Below are 22,543 nucleotides of genomic sequence, written 5' to 3'. Positions count from 1 at the left end.
AAAGAAAATAACTTTAGAGAATGGACCTAGTAGAAAGGCCGACATCTAGTCAAAGTCACATTTCCTCTAGTTAAAAAAGAAAGAATGAATTTGCTAGGCCTTAAACAATTATCATCCGCCTTTTGCACCTCACAAATTCACCATTGATGAAGCAGCCTTAACAAGTTGGATTTCAGCAATGTAAAACTGCGCCAGCCTCACTTACATTCTGTTCACTAGCTGGGAGAAGCCGCTCACCAATTTTCCTATTAAAATGTCTATAGAGAACTTTATCTCTGAGGATGTGGCTAGTTGCAACTGTTTCTACAACAACCACATTTTTATTATAGCGTGTTCTTTCGCCTTTAAAGTGTCACAATGCTCTTCTATTGTTTTTGCTGTGACAGAACAACATGGCTGCCTCCCTGAAAGTTGTTGAAGGAGGCGGCAAAAGTAGTAACTGGAGACTTCTAAGGATGGATGATTCTCTTCCTTTAGCCATCCAACTTAAGAGATCTTCTCAAGTGACACCCAGCCTAATACTAAACTGTCACTAGTCATATTGAAATTCTTTGAACTTCCTTCAAAATGTGAATGGATACTTTGACCAAACAAGGTCCTTCTATATTTGCCTTCAATTTTCACTTCAGGTGAAATTTGGTGACAATCTAAAGTATCACTAAAGCCTCAGGGGGAATTCAGCAACACATGACCAAATTGTTTTCTGTTTCTGTTGGAATCCTGACAGATGGTTTGTCAAGTGGAACCCTCCTAATTAACCCCAAGATTCAATTTAATGTAAATCCAGTGGCAATGCTCACTTAGACTCAGTCGTAGTGGGAAGTGAAGCAAAACCATTTCTTCCCTTGAAAGAGTTGGGCAGAATCTCCTTTTTTATATAGCTCACTTTCTCTCACGCCACATTCCTGTTCTCCTTCCAGGTCTGTTTCCTTTGTTTGTAATATAGATGAATTGACGGGCGCACAACTCAATTTCTGAAACTGTAATCGCAGCTCCGGCATCATCGAAATTCTTCCACAGTGTAAAACTTTTCTTCCTTGACCCTACGGCGACATGGCCCAAATGTGTTCAAGTGCTGGATTGGAAACAATAAACTGGACAGACGTCTGCCAGAGCTGCGGATACCTCACTCACCCTTTGCATGTTGACCAGTGGTGTGGCATGGTTTGCTGGTGCCCGGGGTACGGAGTGTGAACGGAGTCTGCTGTGCCAGTCCAGCCCTTGCTGCCTACACTTGCCACAGCAACACCACCACCAGAGCCAAGCAGGGCCACACTGTGCCTCCTGCCTGCCTGCGTGTGGAGGGGGAGCACAGCCAGCTGACGCAGCCCTTGGAGAGTGAATCCCCCAACGCCCACAGGTCGAGTGCAGAGGATGCAACATCCATGTACCCTTTGATTCCACTTATCCCATTGGGATCGAAAGGTGCATGGCTGTTGCATTCTTCTCAAGCCCAGCAAATCATTCAGATCAGATCCCAGGCCCCCAAAGCGGCACAGGACTGGCAGGGTGGCATAAGGAGCCAAAGGCACAGTGACCCCTAAAAAAAAAGTGTTTTGAGAATATACTACTTCCAGTTTTTGAAGCTGTTCTTGGTCATTTTCTTTGAGCCAGCCTTTTTGGGTCTGGAGATTTGGCTCATAACAGATTGGAACAGATGCAGTTATTCCCCCCCCCCAAAAAAAAACCCCTCTTTATTTTTCTGTTTATTCCTTTGTGAGGCTCAGACTTCACTATTCTAATTTCCCTTCAATTTTCACCAGAACTTTCTTCCAGTCACCATTCTGGATCCTATCCAAAGGATCCTGTATTCATATCTCAGCTCTTTTCTGGAACCTGCAGAAACTGGTTCATTTGAATACTTCCTTGAAAAGGTAGTTATATATATAATTTTTTTTTTATTTTCATGATATGTAGAATAAGAGCCTGTACAGCTGTAGCACAGCAAAGCTTTTAACTAGTTTGGACTGGTGGAAATTTTGGGGGAATGCAGTTTGGGGCTTAGTAATATATATTGTTAGGAGTTTGGGGGATGGAGTAGGTTGTCTGCTGAGACCCTTCTAATGCCAACCCCACCCCTTTCTGATTGTTAGAATAGCCAGGCTAGCTTCCTGGTAAGGTAATGGTTGTTAAGGGAACAAAGAATGGGGCTCTGCAGAAGAAGGCAAGTCGGGGCCCCTCTCTCAACTCGAGGTACTTAGAAGGACAAAGGCAGAGTTTGGAGCAGAGAGTTGGTAGATTGATGAGAGCAAAAAGAAAAGCAGCAAGCTGGAGAGAGAGACAAAACAAGGTTTGATTTCTGTTTGAATCCAAGGATGCAGCTATAGGGGAAGCGAGGCCCTCTTGGGGTGTTAATGCTGTGAACCCCTCCATCGTAGGCTCAGGTTGTATATATGTGTAAATAAACCATAAAGACACCGCAGTCCCTGCTGTATCTCATTCCAAAGGAAACATGAACCCTGGGTAAGCGCTTGGAACCCCTGGAATCTTGCACTGCTCAGAGATTGGGGTGGCATGCAACAATATGTTTTACTGGTAACTGTCCAGTTAATTATTTTTATTTGCCAATCAAATATTGCTTTCCATTTATATTGCTCTTGCTCTCTTATATTGCATTCATGCATTCTTTTCATTCAGGTATTTCATTCAGGTATTACTGCTGAGTTTGCATATTTGCCTCATTTCTGTGCTTTGATTTAAGTAAGTATTTCCAATTGATTTCATTTTTCGCCTGACTCTGATTACTACCACTAGCTTACTGCAGCAAATTTTAAGAACCTATTTTCATCCCCTCTCCTTGATGTATGGCACTGATAAGACAAAGGGAATATCCATTTGCAGGCAAATCTCATTCTTTTTACAGGTGCCAGCAATCTGGTTGGAGAAATATAGTAATTTCTTCGGAGAGCTGAAAAAGGTATGATATAGAAGCATAATTGCCAAGGCTGTGCATGCTCATTCCACATCTCTCTTTAGAAATTTTACTGATTTTTAGAGTGCCAAGCTTGTTTGACTTCAGATTGCAGTAAAATGAGGAACATGCACATCAGAATTGACAACTCTGCTATTCTTGAACCTTAAACTATCTTAAAACCTATTGTCTATCTCCAGTCAGCATGTGTTTTTAATGTGAAAATTGTTGGCAAGTGATCTATTACTTGTATTCTCTGAGCATCTTAAAGCAAGGAAGCATCCACTTTCAATGACTGGAGGGGAGACAGAGATACATATTCTGCCCTGTAGCAAGTAGCAAGGACAACACAAGGGAGCAATAATATACACAAGAAGCTGGCGTTAAAACAATCTGGTGAAAATTAAGCCGGCATCAGAAGTGGATTTAGGGGTATGTGACCTGTTCGGTTGCATTAGGCGTGGAGCCTCAGGGGGTGCTGCAACTATTATGTAGAATAGAAGGTGACAGACAGGGTAGGGGTGTCCAATTTTGGCATCAAACAGGGCACTGCTGAAATTTGAGACCCCAAGGTATGCCAATGCTGGCATAAAATTACACATCCAATCTTCATTCAGGAGTGGAGCTGCTGCTGAAATGGTCTAAGCCTGGCAGAGCGAAGGCAAGCCTTTAAAATAGTGTTTTGAGTTATGCCTCTCTTTTGGCCAGCTTAGTTCATATCATGTTGCCAGGTCACATGACACGGAATTGGCTACTCTAAGTCTCCCTTCTTTGATCCTACCCTCATCATGTTCCCAGCATGCCCCCCTTTCAAGCCTTAAGGTAAAGGTAAAGGGACCCCTGACCATTAGGTCCAGTCGTGACCGACTCTGGGGTTGCGGCGCTCATCTCGCTTTATTGGCCGAGGGAGCCGGCGTACAGCTTCCGGGTCATTTGGCCAGCATGACTAAGCCACTTCTGGCGAACCAGAGCAGCACACGGAAACGCCGTTTACCTTCCCGCTGGAGCGGTACCTATTTATCTACTTGCACTTTGACGTGCTTTCGAACTGCTAGGTTGGCAGGAGCAGGGACCGAGCAACGGGAGCTGACCCCGTTGCGGGGATTCGAACCGCCAACCTTCTGATCGACAAGTCCTAGGCTCTGTGATTTAACCCACAGTGCCACCCGCTTACACCATCTTAAAATCCACCAGGCTTAACCTAGCCAGCTGGGTCCCAGCAGCTGGAATGGGGGTGATATGCCAGCATATCTGCAGCTAAACCAAGGGTGTGGGAGCTAAGCTGCTATAGCCTGGTTGTACCAGGAACCTCCCAGCTCAGCTAGAGATCTGCTGGATCCTAACCCGCTCATACCTGTGGATCATGCTAGAGGATTGTTCTCAAACATAGGAAAATAAACTATCCACACACATTAATTTGATCCCTCAGAAATTTGCGTTACGAAACAAACTTTTCCTGCTTTACAAATGCAGTCAATATTTATTTGCTGTTTATAGTTAAGTCACACTTCAGTTATATTCAATAAAATGTGTTTCTCCATCCATAATCATTTTTACAGCTTCTTTAGAAGTTTTACTAAACATCGTCTCATTTTTTACTGAAAATCATTGACAATGATGGGGAAAACAATTTATTTTAGACATCACTATAATTTAACATGGAAAATATTCATCATATTGTGCTTTACATCCATGAAAAGTCAGTCCTGCAAACTATCTTCTACATTATTAAAAACAATAGGACATCCACAATACAATCATGTAGTAGTAGAATCCATACATACTATTGCACATAAACAAGGGAAGAGTCCCAAAGGAAGAAGGACCAGTAATTTATTCATTAGCTTAGCCTTTTGCCAACATCATGGCAAGCAACAGAGAATCCCAATTTTTCTTCCCAGTACTTGCATGAAAGAAAAAGATTGGAAATGGAGGGAGAGTTAAGAAACCAGGCTGTGAAGAGAAGAAAAAAGTGCAAGCTTATGAGAAACATTTTCTTAACAAATAGACTGTTGCAGTCTGCTGATTTCTTGGGAGTATTAAATTTATTAGAAATCCCGACCATGATCTAACGTATCTGGACCTACTGGTGACCATACTCCTTTCTCCCTGCGGATACTGGTGGGCTCTCTTTTGCTCCCTCAAGCAACCTCTTTACCATGCCCTATGTCTCATTCCTTTAAATCAGTGATGGCCAAACGTGACCCTCCAGCTGTTTTTGGACTACTCCCATCATCCCTAGCTAACAGGACCAACTCCCATCATCCCTAGCTAACAGGACCAGTGGTCAGGGATGATGGGAACTGTAGTCCAAAAACAGCTGGAGGGCCAAGTTTGGCCATCACTGCTTTAAATACACCCCCACCCCCACTGCATCCAGAAACCCATTTTCTTGTCTAGCCATTGAATTCTATGATCTTCCAAATGGGGTTAGCAAACCACCAGTGATTTTCAGACTCCACATATTGGAGAATGTTGCTGGTGTCACTAACAAGCCTACAGGGAAAGACCAATACATACAGTATATATGCCCGTCTCCTGGCTGCATAGCTTTCACCCATGGAAAACGGTACTTGTGTAACATTGATGTCAGAGAGAGTTATGGCAGTCCCCACAGCCATCTTGTGATTTGTTGACAGGTAGGGAGTTTCCCTGGCAGGGACTGCAATTGGACAGTTCTGCTCTCATTTGCCAGGGCCGGTGTGCGGCTTTAGCTGTGACAGCCCAAGTCACGTCCCACTGTTACAACTAGAATGAACAATACGATCAGCCTGTATGCTCACGTAGTCCATAGTCTCCTGAAGGGTTTAAATTTTAATTGACTCTCTAGAAACACAAAAGGAATTCTGGGAACTTGCTTGGGGGATAGCCATATTTTTTCCTCCCCTATGTGCAAAGCTTCTGCCTTTTGGCCCTGCAAGTTGTAGAACTGTTACATCTTGTGTTTCATGAGAATGAAGAGAAGTTCCAAGAGGGTCCCTTCTCATAAATCAACAGAGATCAGAGGTAAATTTAGGAATTACTTCACGACACTGGAAAGCCAATGAAGTGGTAAAATAACAAACAGAAGCATCACTTAGTGACAGAGTAATTTGCATTCACAGCTGCGTTCCAACACTAATCAAAATCAAGCCCTGTCTGAGTCAAGGAGTCACTGTTGAGCGAGGGCCAGAACAGGTGCATATAGCAAAACCAATTACCTGAAAGTGCCACTGAAACACAATCAATTTAAATGCATTTTAGCTGATTACGTTGTCACTTTCAACTCTGGACCCCAATCCTTAACCCTAAATCCAACAGATATTTGGCCTGGCAGATGGCATGGCTGTCTATCAAAATAAGTTAGTTTCCCTGGTCAAATTTAGTGACTGAGCCAAGCTATACCTTATGGTTAATGAACAGGGTGCAACTACATCTTCATTTTTTCTTTAATTAATTACAAATGCAGTCCCCCCAATAGTTATTGGAATTCAGAATGTGAGAAGGAGGTGTATGCCTCCCTTTCTAAGTCAAGATGCAGACAAAAATCCCCTTGCGTGGTGACAAGTCAGCTCCAGCTGCCGCCAAGAATGTGAAATAATGGTATGAAAACTCTTAATGTAATGGAATTGATTTACTTGCCAAGCAACACTCTAATTGTGTGGAGATGTAGGACCTCCAGTGTCTTCTACACAACAGCTGAAATATAGGATTTGGTCCTCTGATATATGTTCAATTATTGCAGTATTTTTGAAAAGTTTAGTGAGAGAAGAATAGAAAGCATCACCCCATGTGCCCAGATCTGCTTTTAGTAGTCACACAATATCGTCGCATAAAGCACACTCCTTATATATCAGTCATATTTTGTTTAGAGAATGAAGTCAGAAACTGTTGGGGTGGGGGGAACAGTTCAAGCCAACGTGAAATGCATATGATGAAGATTCCTATAAGGAGAGATAAGGGAGTCACAACAATGGGAATTCTGATAGGCATACAAAGCAATTTAAATGGTCCCTAGTGACCCAACCAGGGACGCGGGTGGCGCTGTGGGTTAAACCACAGAGCCTAGGGCTTGCCGATCAGAAGGTTGGCAGTTCGAATCCACGCGACGGGGTAAGCTCCCGTTGCTCGGTCCCTGCTCCTGCCAACCTAGCAGTTCAAAAGCACACCAGTACAAGTAGATAAATAGGTACTGCTCCGGCGGGAAGGTACATGGTGGTTCCGTGTGCTGCTCTGGTTCGCCAGAAGCGGCTTAGTCATGCTGGCCACATGACCCGGAAGCTGTATGCCGGCTCCCTCGGCCAATAAAGTGAGATGAGCGCCGCAACCTCGAGTCATCCGCGACTGGACCTAACGGTCAGCAGTCCCTTTACCTTTAGTGACCCAACCAAAATTTAATCATGGGGTGATGCAAACATTTCCTTAGCAACTTACACTGTGGGCAAATAAGTAATGATATTCTGTACATTTAACACAAAGTATACAGTACTTGCATATTTCAGGAAGAACATTAGTTCCTCAGCCTTTCCTGTACTGATTTATGAATTCATGCCACCTGAGCCCATGTGGTCTGTAGTTGGAATGTCAACTTTATTGTTCGACCTGACCTTTCATGATGGGGTTGAAAAGTTGTAGTTGCTATAGAAATGCCATGGAGAACAGGACAACAAAGAGTCTTGTGTGACACAACTCTTTGTTGACTTTGCTGCAAGACTAACATGGGTCTTCCTCTAGGAAGGGAAAACAGAGTAACATCCCAAACACAGAAGTTGGCCAGCCAATAGAATTGTGTTTGTTTTTTTTGTGTTTCCTTGTGTTGCTGCTCCTGTTTTAAATGTTTTAAATTGTGAACCTCCAGAACAGAAACATACCATTTATATTTCTCTGCTCCAAGTCATCCCAAGTCAGTTTAGCCAATGGCCAGAATGATGGGAGTTGCAGCCCAACACCTCAAGACTCAAGGCTGAAGAATACTGCCTACAGTAACCCAGTGGGTTGACATGAGTATAAATGAAACAATGGCATTGTATTTAGCTCCATAATTCTTGCAGCTGAATAATTTTGCTTCTACCAGTCTCTTCTTTGAAGCATCAGATTGGGTTATCTCAAACAGCCACAAAAAACAAGACTGTTTTTTTAAAGCAGTGGTCTTGTTTCCATAAGATAAATCAGACCAATTTTTTACATTCTTATTGCTGCTCAAAGTCCCATGAGGGATGGCAGGATGCACAACTCTTGGGGCAGAAAAATGTGGGTTTGCGTGCAAACACATACATTAGAGTAAACTGACAAGTTTAGAGAAAGCCCGGTCTATGAAAAATATTGATTAATTTGTTGCCCAAAATAACTTGGTAAAAATGCTAGGGTAGAGAGCTTTCTGCTCAGTGGAGACCTCCAGCCAATTACTACTGAAAACATTCAGGTGTATTGGGCACACTTAGTAAAAGAACAAGCAGCACGCTGTCTCTACAGAGAAGAGAAAGTTCTTTTGCAGCATCCAAGTAGGAGAAGTATTATGGTCTTGTTTTGGCATGAAGTAATTTCCTAAGTACCAGAACTTTAATATTATAAAGTGGGAGCTGCAACAAAATGTTGCAGTATGCAGTGCTCCTATTCCTATTCAAGCCTTCAGCCAGCCAGCCATACTCTTTGGAAGGAACTGCATTCCATTCCTGTCCCTACTCAACAGCCTGCCAGCATTCCATAACCACAGTGCATGCACAGTTCTTTTGGGGTCCCCACTTGGGTTTCCCCCTTTTCTGTGTGGGGAGAATTCTTGTGAATGGGTGCTGCTGTTTTGGCTAGAAAAGGATCTGCGCTTGGAGAATGAACTTGCCACATCCGTGTATAGGATGAAAACGTGCAGTATGAATTGACAATAATTAGCTATTTTCTGACCTCATTTGAAGCTGCATGATAATATCGGCACTGAAACTGGAATGGAAATCTAGAGAAAGCAAGCTGTGAATGTGGCCTTCTGTTTATAGTTAAGCATCTTTTTTGCTGATGCGACAGAGTCTATCAACAAATTATCACAGAGAACATGAAAGGGCTTAGAAACTCTTTTGTAGCTTTTAAAAAGGGGGCTGGTGGATAATAATTAGATTACAAATGGGCTTTTAAAGAGTTCTTGCCAAAGGCTTGTTATGCTAAATTGGTGGAACTGTTTTGTTAATGCAATAAGCAAAATGTTTTTTTATGTTACAAATTAGGCACTGCCTTTTGATAATTTTCAAATTAAACAAATCTTCTGCCTAATTCATGAAAATGGAAACATTACTACTTCAGTCACATAACCTCTGCCTAATTCCTAAGATTAGTGACACCTTTGCCTAATTTGAGATCTAAACAAAGCTTCCATCAGTTTTGTAACATTGAATGGAGCAAAACTTCAGCTTGACTTATAAATCTGCCACTTCACTGCATAATTAATTAAATAAATAAATAAACAAAGTTTTAAAGGAAATGGCAGTTTCATCAAAACATAAAGGTGAAGTGATGTGGAAGATCCATGACTATAATTTTCCATTGTTGTTGTTTTTTTAAAAAGGCACCCACACAAGAAAATGAATTGGACTGGGGCTAAAGCATGGGGAGTGAGGCTGTTAGCTCTTCCCCACTAGTGTTTTCCCAGTTAAAATGCCCTTCCTTGAGCAGCTTCGTTTCCTATGGGGGAAATGTGAAGATTTCAGTAATTTCAGAGGCGAGTTGTTTTAACTGGGAAAACACCACAGGGTTGGATTAGAATGTCCCTCCCCAGAGTCACTGATTCACAATTTTAATTTAAACAACTGAGGATCCTAATTATGGATCTTCAGAATTATGTCTAGTTTCAGTCAAAACTAGACATTAGTTTGGCACCAGACTGCAAATTTTATCAGACAGTAACGTATCAATTTTTGAGCGTTTCATAGGCAATCTCCCAAGTCAGACCGAGGCATTGCTTAATTTATGAATTAGATAAAGATGGCACCTAATTTACAAATTAGGCAGAAGCATTTTTGCATGGAAGCATTCTGATTTGATTCTGATTCTGCAAGTCCTCTACAAGTCTTGGTAGTTAAAGCCCCTGAACCAGAGGGTTCATGGCAAAACAACCATCAGTAACAGATGAGTGCATAGGAAAGCCTCAGGGAGCAGCCAGAAAAGCAGTCTGATAAAAAAAATAACAAGCTCCAGGATGAACCAGGGCAAAAATCAGGAGTGGCAGAGCAAAACTAGGAAGCAGATACTAAAGAATGGACTATATAGCTCAAGATGGAAAGTACAGGCCAACTCTTGAGAGCCAAAGTCCTCTGCTTCAGGTCACGCTGGTTCTGTCTACTTAGTGGCAGGCTGCAGAAGAAAAGGAAGCAGACAGAGGCATTTTTCACAAACCAAGCTTTTCTCATTCATGAAACAACCACATACCTCTAAGCTGCCCCAAGAGCCAGATCATCAGGGCTGTTACCAGCTATCGTGCTAAAAATCAGGTTAGGGTCTCTCACAGAAGGTACTTAGAGGAGAAAGGAACCTAAGAATCTCCATGAGTAGAATCTCTTGTCCTGGTGTCTCCTTATTTCTGAGTGTCTGCACTTGCTCTTCGGTGACTTCTTTATAATGATTTCGCTGCCAACTACATGCTCAATACCCTTCCAGTTTCCTGACCCTCTGCTGCTCTCTTAATGCACCCGTTTCCTGTTCTAAATGGCACCAAGCCCCAATGAGGCGAACAGGAGCAGAGTGGGATCTGGTTTCCCAAATATGTCAGATAAACAGCAATAACACTGTTAGCTGGGAAAGAAGCATGCTCTACATACAACTAGCAAAGAGTAGGTAGGCTTTCATGCAAAGGTCTCTAATATTAGCTTGAAAGTGCGCCAACACTTAAAAAAAAGTTCATCTCAAAACCAATTTCTTTGTGCCATAAAGAGGATCTGCTTATCCTGGTTGTTGTGTTTTCCATCTGAATTTCAGACATATGGAAAACCACTCAGACACGGCAGCTTGAATCCTGAAATACAATGCATGGAGCATTTTTTAAATGCCTTGAAAAGAAGATAGCTTTAAGAACTGTAGTATTAAGCCAGAAGACATTCTTAAAGTAAAGGAAAACAAGGGTGTGATATCCAAGGGCACAATCTAAATTACTCATCACTTTGGTACGGCTTTGGAGAGCAGCAGAATAATCGTATCTGCAGACCTGATTTTCATGGTGGCTGCAGCAGAAAAGTGGGGAAGCGCAACTGGGCCTGGATCATGCCCAGTGCTGTCATATGATGGCAGCAAGGCTGGCCTGGGATTCAGCCTCCTTCCCCTTAAATGCCTTGTTCTGGGGCTTTCTGTTGTACAATGATGCCTTGTATATACCTTGGATACTTCCTTCCAGCAACTCCTGCAGCCAAGCTGGTGCCAAACGTATTTCTCTGCTTTCCTTTGGACCACATCAGCAAAGCTGAGAGGAGGGTGTTGTCTGGGCAACCCAGGATCTCCATACACAATGGCCAGGCTTGCATCCTGGAGAGGTCACTTCAGTGCTGCTAATGTAATGGTTTGACTTCACCCGTGGAGGTGCACTCCATTGTCTCTCGAGACAGATGGATGTCAACAGTATGCTGGCCCCTGCTGGCAGCCATACTACCTACAAGCCTCCTGTGTGCCCATATAACTGATGGAAGGGGGAGATCAGCACTGATGGAGATGCTGATGGCATCAATCTGGTGGCAGCAGCTGGCAGGAGGCTGGCTAAGCCAGGAAAGCAGGGAAGAGGGACAACTCTGCCTAGCCAAGTTGCCTCAGCCAGGCATAAGGGTAGTGGTGGATTGCTTTGTCTATCATACTTAAGAGTAAACTCACTGAAATCAGTAAGTTTTTGCAATGAGCAGGAATCTTAAACTAAAGTGATGCAGGTAAGTTTTATCAAATATCTGAAATCAGTAGATTCAAAAGTGAAACATTCTAAATCCTCTCATATCTAAGCATTAAAGCTGGAGAAACTTTACCGAACTTTTGGTGAAATAATTTGAAATAAATGTTTGTGGAATTTTATCACCCATATTTCTAGTTTTGCCATATGAATGAGTAGAACCAAAACTAAATAGCTTGACTCCTTTGGCAAACAACGTGAAATGCATCTGTAAGCCAACCACATGTTTTATAACATAAAAAACCGACAAACGGTTGTAATAAAACGATAAACAGCAGGTATGTTCCTAACTTTGGATAAGACATTGTAACAGAATATTCACAATTAATTTCAACAGGTCTAAATTTTTTGCTGACTCTGGAACCGGGAGATTTGGTAGTGTCTGGCTCTTCAAGCTTTCGATTTCTGATGAAATTCCTGCAGCATTTAACAAAGTCTCATATTTTAAAGCAAAATCCAATAATTTCACCTCACATTATTTAAATAAATAAATGCTATTTTTGTAAAATAATACTTATAACATAAATAAGTATTTTGGGGCCCCTCAATTACGGCACCTGGAGCAGCCCCCTAACCCACTCACCATTCCTTATTCCAGCCCAGCATATGAAAGTCTTGTTAGAATGCAATAAAAATCTTTAGACGTGTAGTTTTTTGTTTCAAATTTTGCTCTGTGCGCTAAAGACACCCCTAAAGATTATGGAAGTTCCAGAATTGGGGATACTGGGGACACATGAATCTGTGCACAAACATGATAATCTCTTGTGATTCTCCCACACATGAGACTTGCATGCTTTCAATAAGTGGCATGGGAGGAAGCCAGAGATCACACTATATAAAGTTATATCTGTGAAAAACCCTAATACACAAATCTGAGGAATATATTCAGGTCAGTACTTTACTATATTATAATCTGACTGGATCCTTTATAACCCCTCCCCCCCAGCCCTGTTCAGGAAAAATACTATCAAGACAACCAAGTCTGTTGCCCTGAATTTTGTGCTCTCAAAATCCTGAAGTAGCCAATACTGCTTCTTTAAAAGTATGCTAGTTACTGTGTCAGCCTGTGTGCTTTGGCTACTTAAAAAGCATAAATTGGATTTAGGCTGCCTTCAAGCTCCTCTCAACGTCATTTCTTTGATAACACAATCCAAGGTTTAGAACAAATCATGAAATTAGACATCTGACTTCTTCCCTGAAATAAAAGATTGCCTGTAAATAGTTGAAGGGCAGCAGGTTTTTCTCTGTTACAGTCACCACGAACATACACAGTACAATTTACAAGGGACTAGAAGACCAACCATGGCAAATCATTGCATATAAGTGAAACTGATACTGCGGCATGAGCTTTCATTTCCACCCTCCTTCCAAGCTTCCGTTGTAAATAATGTCATAAGGAAAAACCTTAAGATCAAGGTAGGGGCAATGTACTGGAAGACACTGGTTGCTATGTGGAAAGGATTCTTCCAGGAGAGGGAGGCAGCTAGGTAAAGATAACACTGGGAGCCTGTTCCCGTTCCAGCTGGAGTGTCTCTTCTCCTTCCACAGGGCCATCTGCCACCAACCACCCTGTGACAAGGAGCCTGATAACTTGTTAGATTTTTGATATTGTTTATTCTGATGTTATTAATGTATTTTGATGTTCACTGTAAGCCTCCTTGGAAAGATATGTGTCAGGAAAGTCAGGATAGACAGTAAATATAATAAATAAACAATAAATAGTAAGCTATTCAACAGCCAATCAAATAACACTGATTAAGGCGGACTGAAAAGCACAACATACTGTTTTTCTTAAATGACAAAATCTAAAAAGCCAAAACATAAAATGAGGAAGGACGGCTGAGAGACTCTTTCTCATTTATCAGAACAATAGGAGTTCCACATATCTATTCACAGTTGAATAATTAAGTTCAATGAAATATCAGTGTCTCTTAGTGTGAGTGTGTGTGTATACACACACAAGGGAAATTCACCACCGTTCCACCTGACTGTTGTAATCCTCAGTAACCGCTAGTGTTTCTGCTTCCTCCTCTTTTTGCCATTCATGGACCTTCTGTTCACGCAACATTTTTCGCTCCTCCCGTCGTTTCTGGCGATTTAGTTCATGCTCTTCTTGCTTGGCATACTGAAAGCGCTGCAGAAATAGGTCTTTAGCGTATTCATACAGCTGCATATCCAGGAAGTTCAGCTCTTCGATGCGCTTCCGCACTGACTCACTGATATCCACATTAGAGGCTCGAGTGATATTGTACTGAGTGAACGGAGAGATGAACTCCAGGTTAAATGTCCTCTCAAAGAGATATTGAGTTTTCCTCTGAAATTCTGTGAGCCCAAAGAAGGCCATGTTTTTCAAGTTGTTCTTGGCGCTTTGGAGAAGGATCGTGTTCCTTTCACTTTCATTCATAAAGGTCAAATTGTAACATCCAACCAGGCTGAGGTCTGCCAGCATGCGCACCTGCCGACTGTTAGCCAAATTATGGCCACAATTCATGAATTCCTGCAAGCTGACCCCAGACCAGTCATCCCCTAGGTAACACATCGGCAGTTCCTCTGGGGTCGGGCTCCTCCCGTCACACATGTGGAGGGAAGTCTTCCATGTTGCACCCCTTTGAACATGTTTCCATTCACTCAAGTAGCGTGACACAGGGTCTCTCAGCATTGTGATGTAATAGAAGTTCCTGAAAGAATTAAGAAAAGAAATTAAGGTTTCAGTGGTGTGTTGCTTCCTTTAATTAGTCAATTATTAATTGAAGAACGTCAAAGAAATGTCTGGAATTGGGTATGTTTGACACTGGATTATGATATCCCTCAGATAATCTCATCTGTATTACTATTTTCTTTATTTATAAGATTGCTTATCTAGCCTACACCTTAAGATCCCAGAGCAGGTAACAACATACAATTAAAAAGAAGTGAAACAGTTTATACAGTCTGCAGAAAAGTAATAGGGCTTTCTGGTGAGAGCTGGATTTCCTCCAGCTTTCTGACACATGTTCCTCTGTAGGAGCCAAATTAAATCCAACACTGTGAGATCCAGGATTAGATTTCTTACTTTTTTATTTAAAAAACCCTGTAACAGTCTCCCCCACACCTCTGGGTTTAATTAGGACTGCAGTGTTGGAGAAGGGGACATTAGCCCTTTCTCCCTGTACCGTTTTCCCAATGAAAATTGGTCCCAAAGCAGTAGGGCAAAACACAGAAGTGTTAAACTGGTACTGAAATCTTTTTCTCCATTGGGCAAATAGAAATGAGGGATTTTCATCAAGAAAAGGGTATAGGGGGGCAAAGTAAATCCTTCCTCCCCCAGTCACACAATCCTAATCAGATTCCCAACCCCAGTGGTGGTTGTTAAACATTTGAAAAAACAGTGAAATATGCAATCATTGATTTTCTGCAGTCATGTAAAGTTCAACTCTGAGAAGCAATACAGAAATGAATTTTTATGTGACAAACATTGTAGGGTTCTCTCATCTAGCATTTAATCTCCAAGCTACAGCAATGTAATAGTTAAGAGTCCTATTTTTTTATATTTATATTTTCACAAGTGCCTGATTTAAGCTTTGGTCTTAAATAAAGCTTAGCTTAGAAAATTCTTCTTTTTGGCCTGGCTTAATCAATATCTCTCGCATCAGGACCGCCCCTGCATACCAGAAGAAGCATTTCCACCCCCATCATTCAGCCCGAACACTGAGGTCCAGCTCCAAAGGCCTTCTGGCAGTTCTCTCATGGTGAGAAGTGAAGTTACAGGGAACCAGGCAGAGGGACTTCTTGGTAATGGCACCTGTCCTGTGGAATGTCCTCCCATCATATATCAAACAAAGAAATAACTAAATGACTTTTAGAGGACACCTGAAGGGAAGTTTTTAATGGTTGGTGTTTTATTGTGTTTTTAGTATTTTGTCGGGAACCGTCCAGAGTAGCTGGGACAACCCAGTAAGAAGGGCAGAATAACAACAACAACAACAGGGGAGGAGACCAGCAGTGCCTCCTAGTCACCAAGAAGCCACTGTAGAGATGGCATGGGGGAAGGGGAGGCAGCCTCCAAGAAGCGTGCCATTTCTGTTGCTGCCACTGTGGCAGCAGCAGCAGGCAATGCATTTCTTGGAGGCTAGATCTGCTGCCGCTGTGGATCCTGCTGCCTGAAGCAATTGCCTCACTTTGCCTCATAGGTGAGCCGGCCCTGTCTCGCATCATATTATACAAGAGCTTCTGAATAACCTCAGACAACAAACTGCATCCACTAAAACACATAAGCACACACATTCTCCAGTCATGTGAAAATTTAATTATGTCTGATATAATGCAAAAGAGAAGGAATGGGTACCATTTGGAAAGTTGCCAGGGCTAAATAAGAAATACATATTATGCGGTGGATCTCTAAGGAGATTCAGTCATCTGTGGCCTCTGGCCATGCAATAAAGGCAGACGTCACTTTGTCCTTTAGCTTTTCTCCAGCTTTCTGAATAATTATGAAATTATGGGAAATATAGCATTGTCAGATGCCCAGAGGCTATAGGTAATCACTTCTCCATGCAGCAACATGTGAAGTTGTAAGCAGCTGCTGCTAACTTCCCAGTCACCTTTTTTGTTCTCCTCATAGATTTGATTAGAGAGATGTACTGCTCTGAAAGAAAAGGACAAGATTAAATTGCCTCAAATCCAAATGTTTGGTATAATAGGGCTTTTCAGTTGCATCATCTGTGCCTGAATGCTGCCTAGGAACAGAAACAGCAGCTTGTGAATCATTTCTATCCTACCTCATCAATCCCAGCTCCCATTGTCCCCCCCCCTTCATCATCTTCACTTGATGTAATATTTTCTCAATACACATGCATCCTTCCCACCAGCCTCCTCCAACACATTAAAAATTCCAAATACAAGACAAGCAGGTTGGTAGCATTAAGGTATTGATTCAATTAAGTAAATATGCATACGTCACGGAATCAGAGACAGCCCAAGATAATACGTCTGTGGTGAACAATGATATGGCACCCCCTCCATTCCTTGTAGAGAAGCCAATTGGATTGAAAATGGAACCTTAGTTCAACCCTGGCAATAGGAGAGCAGCCTCTACTGGACCAGGCTAGCTTAGGGGGCTCTGTGCTGCCTACATGCCATGTATAATTGCATCCGCCAACCCCCTGCCTCCTCCCCACTGTCATCTGCTGCATTATTCTGCTTTATGGTAGGGCTGGTTCTGCTGGAGACTGGTATCATCAACAATATTTCTCCCCAAGCATAGTTCCACAATGACCTTAGCCATCCAGGATATGGCTAGACTCGCCATCTTTATTAAGAACCTCCTCAGTCCCACTCTGCCTTTTGTATGTCAACAACAGAAATGCAATCACTTCTTGACTTCCCTTTCAAAATCTCATCTAAGCCTACGTTGTTTTATGGTACTATTGTTAATGATTTTACCTCTACAAGCTGCTTTGAACCAAATTGTGAGATACAAATCTAATTAACAAGTCTTGCAAATTCTAACTATGAAATAAGTTATATGACAAAGTAATTTCTAAGGGCCATTTTGCACATCTCTCTTATGGAGGCGAAGAAGTCAGCATACACAGCTTGTTAGCAAGTAATAAATACATTTACCTTTTTAAGCCAACATGGTGAATCATAAATCTGTTATAAAGTAATCATCTCCTATAAAAGTAATGTACAAAAAGGCCTTAGCAACAGTAAACATAGCAACAACACTTGGGAAGCCTTGAAGCATTTTAAAATATTGGGAGGACAATATAAGACAGAATGACTACTCAAGGGGAAAAGATCGTAGAAAGCAGACAGCAAAGGGAAGAAGACATTTTTTAATTAAGAATAAAATTTCTTGTACACAACTAACTATACAATGCTCCAGGGAATCTGTTAAATCCTCTCCAAGCAGCACTCATTTAGGAATAATTACTTTAAAAAAAAAAGAGAGAGAGAGAGAGACTACTTGATGTAACCATTAACATGCTTGCACTACTATGGGCAAAGTAGAAAGGAAGGGGGGAAAGCAAATTCTGTCACCATTTTGTAACATGTGCTTTTGACAATTCTACTAATTGCCAAAAACTCAGGCAGAAATGAAATTTATTTGGGAGAATATTTGGGAACACTTTAGCCAAAGGCCTCATCCATGCATAATGCTAAGCCGTGGTTAACATTAATCAGAGTTGATAAAGCACAGTTAAAATCTAGGCATCTTCCAGTAGATCACTTGTACCTTGGCTTTTTATACCGCAGCATAGTTTCTCTCCTCTCCCTGCTGCCCTCCCCACAGCTTCAGACTGCTATCCAAATGCCTTTATGCTGCCCTTAGACTGGAAATACCTCGCTTTGTCATTAGTGTCACCAGCCTGCTTGCTATTAGGCAACTGGATGGATGGATGGGGCATGGGAAACCTTACAGCTACTGCTGGCAACTGCCACACCAGTTCTGATCCTCACCCTCTACAAAAAAAGGAGACATAATTAATGAAGAGCATTCACCCTTTCCATGCTCCATGCTAGGTTGGAAATTTAACAGCAGATGCTGTGAAGAGAGGCATTTGCCCCCTTCCCTCCCTCTACTTTTCAGTCTTACCCACTTTTCTCAAGCTGTGATCCTTCTATTCCTTACAGGGTTCAAGTCTGCATTTCCTACAAAACTGCTCAAGATCCTTTTAAATGGACGAAAGGGAGTCTTGGTGGCCTGGAAACCTGCAATCATGTCCTGTCCCCCACCCCACTCCCAAAAAATGTGCTTGAAGAAAAGGTGGCAATGACTCATTTGTTGCTCATTTGAATGCACACCCTTTCCCACGCATACCAATGCATCCTTGTGGTGCCTTTAATTTTTTCTCGCCTCACAGCGCAGCAACAGTGAAAGCTAGAAAGTGCTTTCAGAACATGACGTGGGGAGTGGGACAAGCAGTTGTTGACAGGCACAGTTAAACGCATGAATGAGAGCAACTGAACCTTGAGAATGGTCTGAATTTCTGCAGCTCTTCACTCATGGCTTTGGAGCCTTTGGGTGGTGACAACTTCTTAATCATAGTTAAGGAGGAGCCAGTTTGGGCTCCATACTAGGGTATGGTTAATGTTAACTCAAGTTTATAAACCAACAACAACCCTTAATGAACAAGGAAGTTTTAACCATGGCAATAGTTAATTGCAATAGTCAGTTATAGCACCAGGGGGGGAAATCAGAGGAAGGGGGCAAGAAAGAGTTCAGGGAGGAAAGGGGTGAGCTCCTTGTTTGGGGGGGAACTTTCCCCCTTGCCACTGCCTAAAGCCATAGTTAACCCTCAGGGCTGGGTTTAGACTATCAGCTTTAAAGATGGTTAATTGAACCATGATATATAAACCATGGCTTAGTAGTATCACAAAAACGGTGTCATCCAAAACTGCATGATCCATATCAAAAGGTCATGGCCAAAAAGGAATATTTTTGTGATAGGAAAGTGCTATTATAACAAGGTTTTTGAAACTCTAAATATTCAATGTGACCTACATCACCTCTATCTGTGTGCTTGCTGACACATTTAAAGAACTCTGAAAGGTTAGTGATTCAAGACTTACACTTCCAGAAACTATGCTGGTTCTGCTTCAGCAGGATTTGTATGTCTTTATATTTGGTAATTCTATCATCCATAATGCTTCCCACCTGTTTTACTGGAACAGATGTTAAAGCTCACCAGTCTGTAATTTACAGGATACTCTATAGAACCCTTTTTGAAAAATTGGTGTGGATGATGATCTTAGGGATAAGTTATGTATTTTTGTTAGAGGTTCAACAACTCCACATTTAAACAACTACTGGGTGAATGCTATCCAGGACCAGTGTTTTTATAGTTTGTAATTTGTTATTACAGCCAATAACTTTGTCTCTTGCCAATACCCTTCCTGAAACAATTAGCACAGACATAGGGAGCTGCCCCATATCTTCCAAGTGAAAAAGATGCAAGGAATCCATTCAGCTTCTATGCAACCTCCTTCTCCCTCCTTTAGTACACCTCTGACACCCTTCCTGTCCAATGTCTAAGTGCCTCTCTAGCCTTCCTGCTTAGGGATGTTGAAGGAATCCATTGAAAATGGACCATTGACCCATTCACCTGCCACGGCAGCATGGATTATTGCTCCAGAGGGCAGATCTAGAACTAACGGGTGGAAATTGCTAGGTAGCAGAGTTTTGAACTTTTGAACAGTCTAAGCTGTTCAACAATGGAACAAACTCCTTCAGGAGGTGGTGAGCTCTCCTTTGCTGGAGATATTTAAGCAGAGGCTGGGCTGCCATGTGTCAGGAATGCTGTAGTTACTTCCTGCATTGCAGATCCTGCCTTGAGTAGACTGTTAGATTGGATGACCTCCAAGGCTCTTCCATCGCCAGCCCCTGCAGCTACTTTACACTTCAGATAATTCTCAAGAGTTTTTTTATAACCATTGTTGTTAATTGGGCATGAAGCAAAACCGAATGTCCTCAAAACATTCTCTCCTGAGTGCCTCATTACCAAAGAGATTATTCAGCAGGAACTTGCCCTAAATTATAGGGCTAAAACAAAAAACCAAAAATCCCACACACCAAGTTAAGAAAGAACAGAAAAGGAAAAGTTCACGGTTGAAGTTAACACAGAGGAGCCAGTGCAAAAATAGATCTCCACCTGAGTCATCTCTCAGCAAACAATACATTAATAAAGTATGAGACCCTTACATCTGATCCATTGATAATATTCCTTGGATTTCTTCAGACAGCCTTAGCATCTTTCAGCAAGGCTTGCCTGACTGTGGGGAAGCAAAGGCAGTGCTAGGGGGAGGGGAGGAGGAGGAGGAGGAACGCTGTGGTGAGAACGGCTGGAAAGACATCATGAGACACTGTCAAGTGGTAGAACTGTTCTGGGCTAAATTTAGAGCTAATTAGTGTGCCTACACAATCTGATGCCTACTGAGCTGAATGTTGCTCACCAGCCATGTACTGTGGCCTGCCATGTGCTTGACAACCCCCATGTTTTTGCAGTCCTGGGCAGTCAGAAAAACCAGGAGCTTTACCAAGCTTCCAGCAGGCATCTACACACAATTGGTGGGCTGCATTCAGCAGGTCTGTAATGAAAATTGTGCCAATAACCACCACACACCTGTGAATAAGTAGCCATTTCTCTGATCTTATTCTTCCTTAGCCATGATTCATTTGAAGCTATTACTTCAAATATCTAGTAGGTTTCCCCCCACTGTAAATACGTCTCGAGAATAGTTCAGCACATATCTTTCCCAGCACCAAGACACATTTTAATTGTCATGTCTCTTCCTCTCACTGAACATGTATCAGCACTGACATGTTCACCTAACTGTACTCAAACAGTTACACATTTCAGAATCAGCCACACAGCACACAAATCACTAATCACTCTGCATAATTGTTGCCATCTTTAGTTTGTAATGCATCATTTCTTATTGGTGTTGCTTCAGTCCATTAAGACCAACATAAGGAAAGCATGGCTGGATCAGACCAAAGGCCCATCTAGTCCTGCATTCTGTTCTCACAGTGGCCAACCAAATGCCAATGGGAAGGCCACAAGCAAGTAATGACAGTAATAGTGCTCACTTCATGTACTAATGATATGTGTGCATAATAGCTTACCACATATTAATGATGAGTGGTGCAATTACCCCTTCCCAGACAGACATACTGGAACCACAGCCTGCTCTGATTAATTTGATATTAGATCATAAGTCTCCCACAACAGTGCCCCACAATGGGGCTTCCAGGAAAGTACCAGCCATGGAAATGTCTTTCAGCAATTCACAAATTTATAGATGAAGTAAGTCCCAAAGACACTGAGAAAACACAGGCCTGTCAAGTCACATACATCATTCTCAATATATTGTGTGGAAATCTTTTAATCAAGTGCAAAATCATTTATTAGAGATTTATGACCCTTTATCCTCACAATCCTTTGAAGTACATTAGGCTGAGAAAAAATAGCAATGGCTAGTGTCACCTAGTGAGTATTGTGGCTGAGCAGAATATATGAGGAACAAAAATTTAAAATATAGGAATCAGCAACAGAAGAACAATATGATTTCCAAACATAATAACAAAACTGGTTGCTCAGACTGTATGCTGAACATTACTTTATAAAACAATTGAGCATTATCTGCATTATTTCACCTTTCTTTTAACTTCAAAACCTTTAAAGAAACAAGCAGAAAATCTGTTAATAACAACAGTCATATCTCAGGTTATGAATGCTGCGAATTGCATGTTTTCGGGTTATGGACCGTGCCGAACCTGTAAGTACTGGAATGGGTTACCTCTGGGTTTCGGCGCTCGCGCATGTGCAGAAACACAAAATGATGTCACACGCATGCGCAGAAGCGCCGAATCGTGTCACGCACATGCACAGACGCGGTGCTTCAGGCTACGAACGCTGCGGGTTGCGAACATGCCTCCCGCACAGAACACGTTCACAACCGGAGGTATGACTGTAACCTGAAAAACTAGTTTTTTAAGGGACTAGTTTATATGGCCTAACAGAGCCTTCCCGAGCACTGTACCCTCCAGGTGTTTTGGTCTACAACTCCAATCATCTCTAACCCATTGGCCATATTGGTGGCTCATGGGATCTGTCCAAAACATCTTGAGGGTACCATGTTGAGGAAATTTGGTTTAATGTTTCAGGAAAAAATATGAAAGTAAAACTACTGGTGTATTCACACCTACACTCCCAATTGGGAGTAAATTATTATTGTAGTGGGCACAATGTCTGGTTGCTTTCACA

At 42.0% G+C, this 22,543-nt stretch overlaps 1 protein-coding gene across 16 annotated transcripts in view; it reads right to left on the bottom strand.

Moving 5' to 3' along the window:
* HS6ST3 (heparan sulfate 6-O-sulfotransferase 3) overlaps positions 1–22,543 on the bottom strand; it is a 205,402-nt gene that overhangs the window by 30,892 nt on the left and 151,967 nt on the right. For 9 of the 16 annotated variants that reach the window (XM_081003167.1, XM_081003164.1, XM_081003159.1 and 6 more), the window contains exon 2: positions 7,380–14,473. In XM_081003167.1, coding sequence (XP_080859293.1) covers positions 13,765–14,473 — 709 coding nt within the window. In that variant the 3' untranslated portion in view covers positions 7,380–13,764. Of the gene's footprint in view, positions 1–7,356; positions 14,474–22,543 lie in introns of all 16 variants that reach the window. The other 7 variants (XM_081003171.1, XM_081003170.1, XM_081003174.1 and 4 more) reach the window with 2 other exon arrangements.

The sequence above is a fragment of the Podarcis pityusensis genome, assembly GCF_964106645.2.
Source record: "Podarcis pityusensis genome assembly, chromosome: 4".
Taxonomy (NCBI): domain Eukaryota; kingdom Metazoa; phylum Chordata; class Lepidosauria; order Squamata; family Lacertidae; genus Podarcis; species Podarcis pityusensis.
The sequence above is the reverse complement of the archived record's forward strand: the minus strand, read 5'-3'. Positions and strand labels throughout refer to the sequence as shown.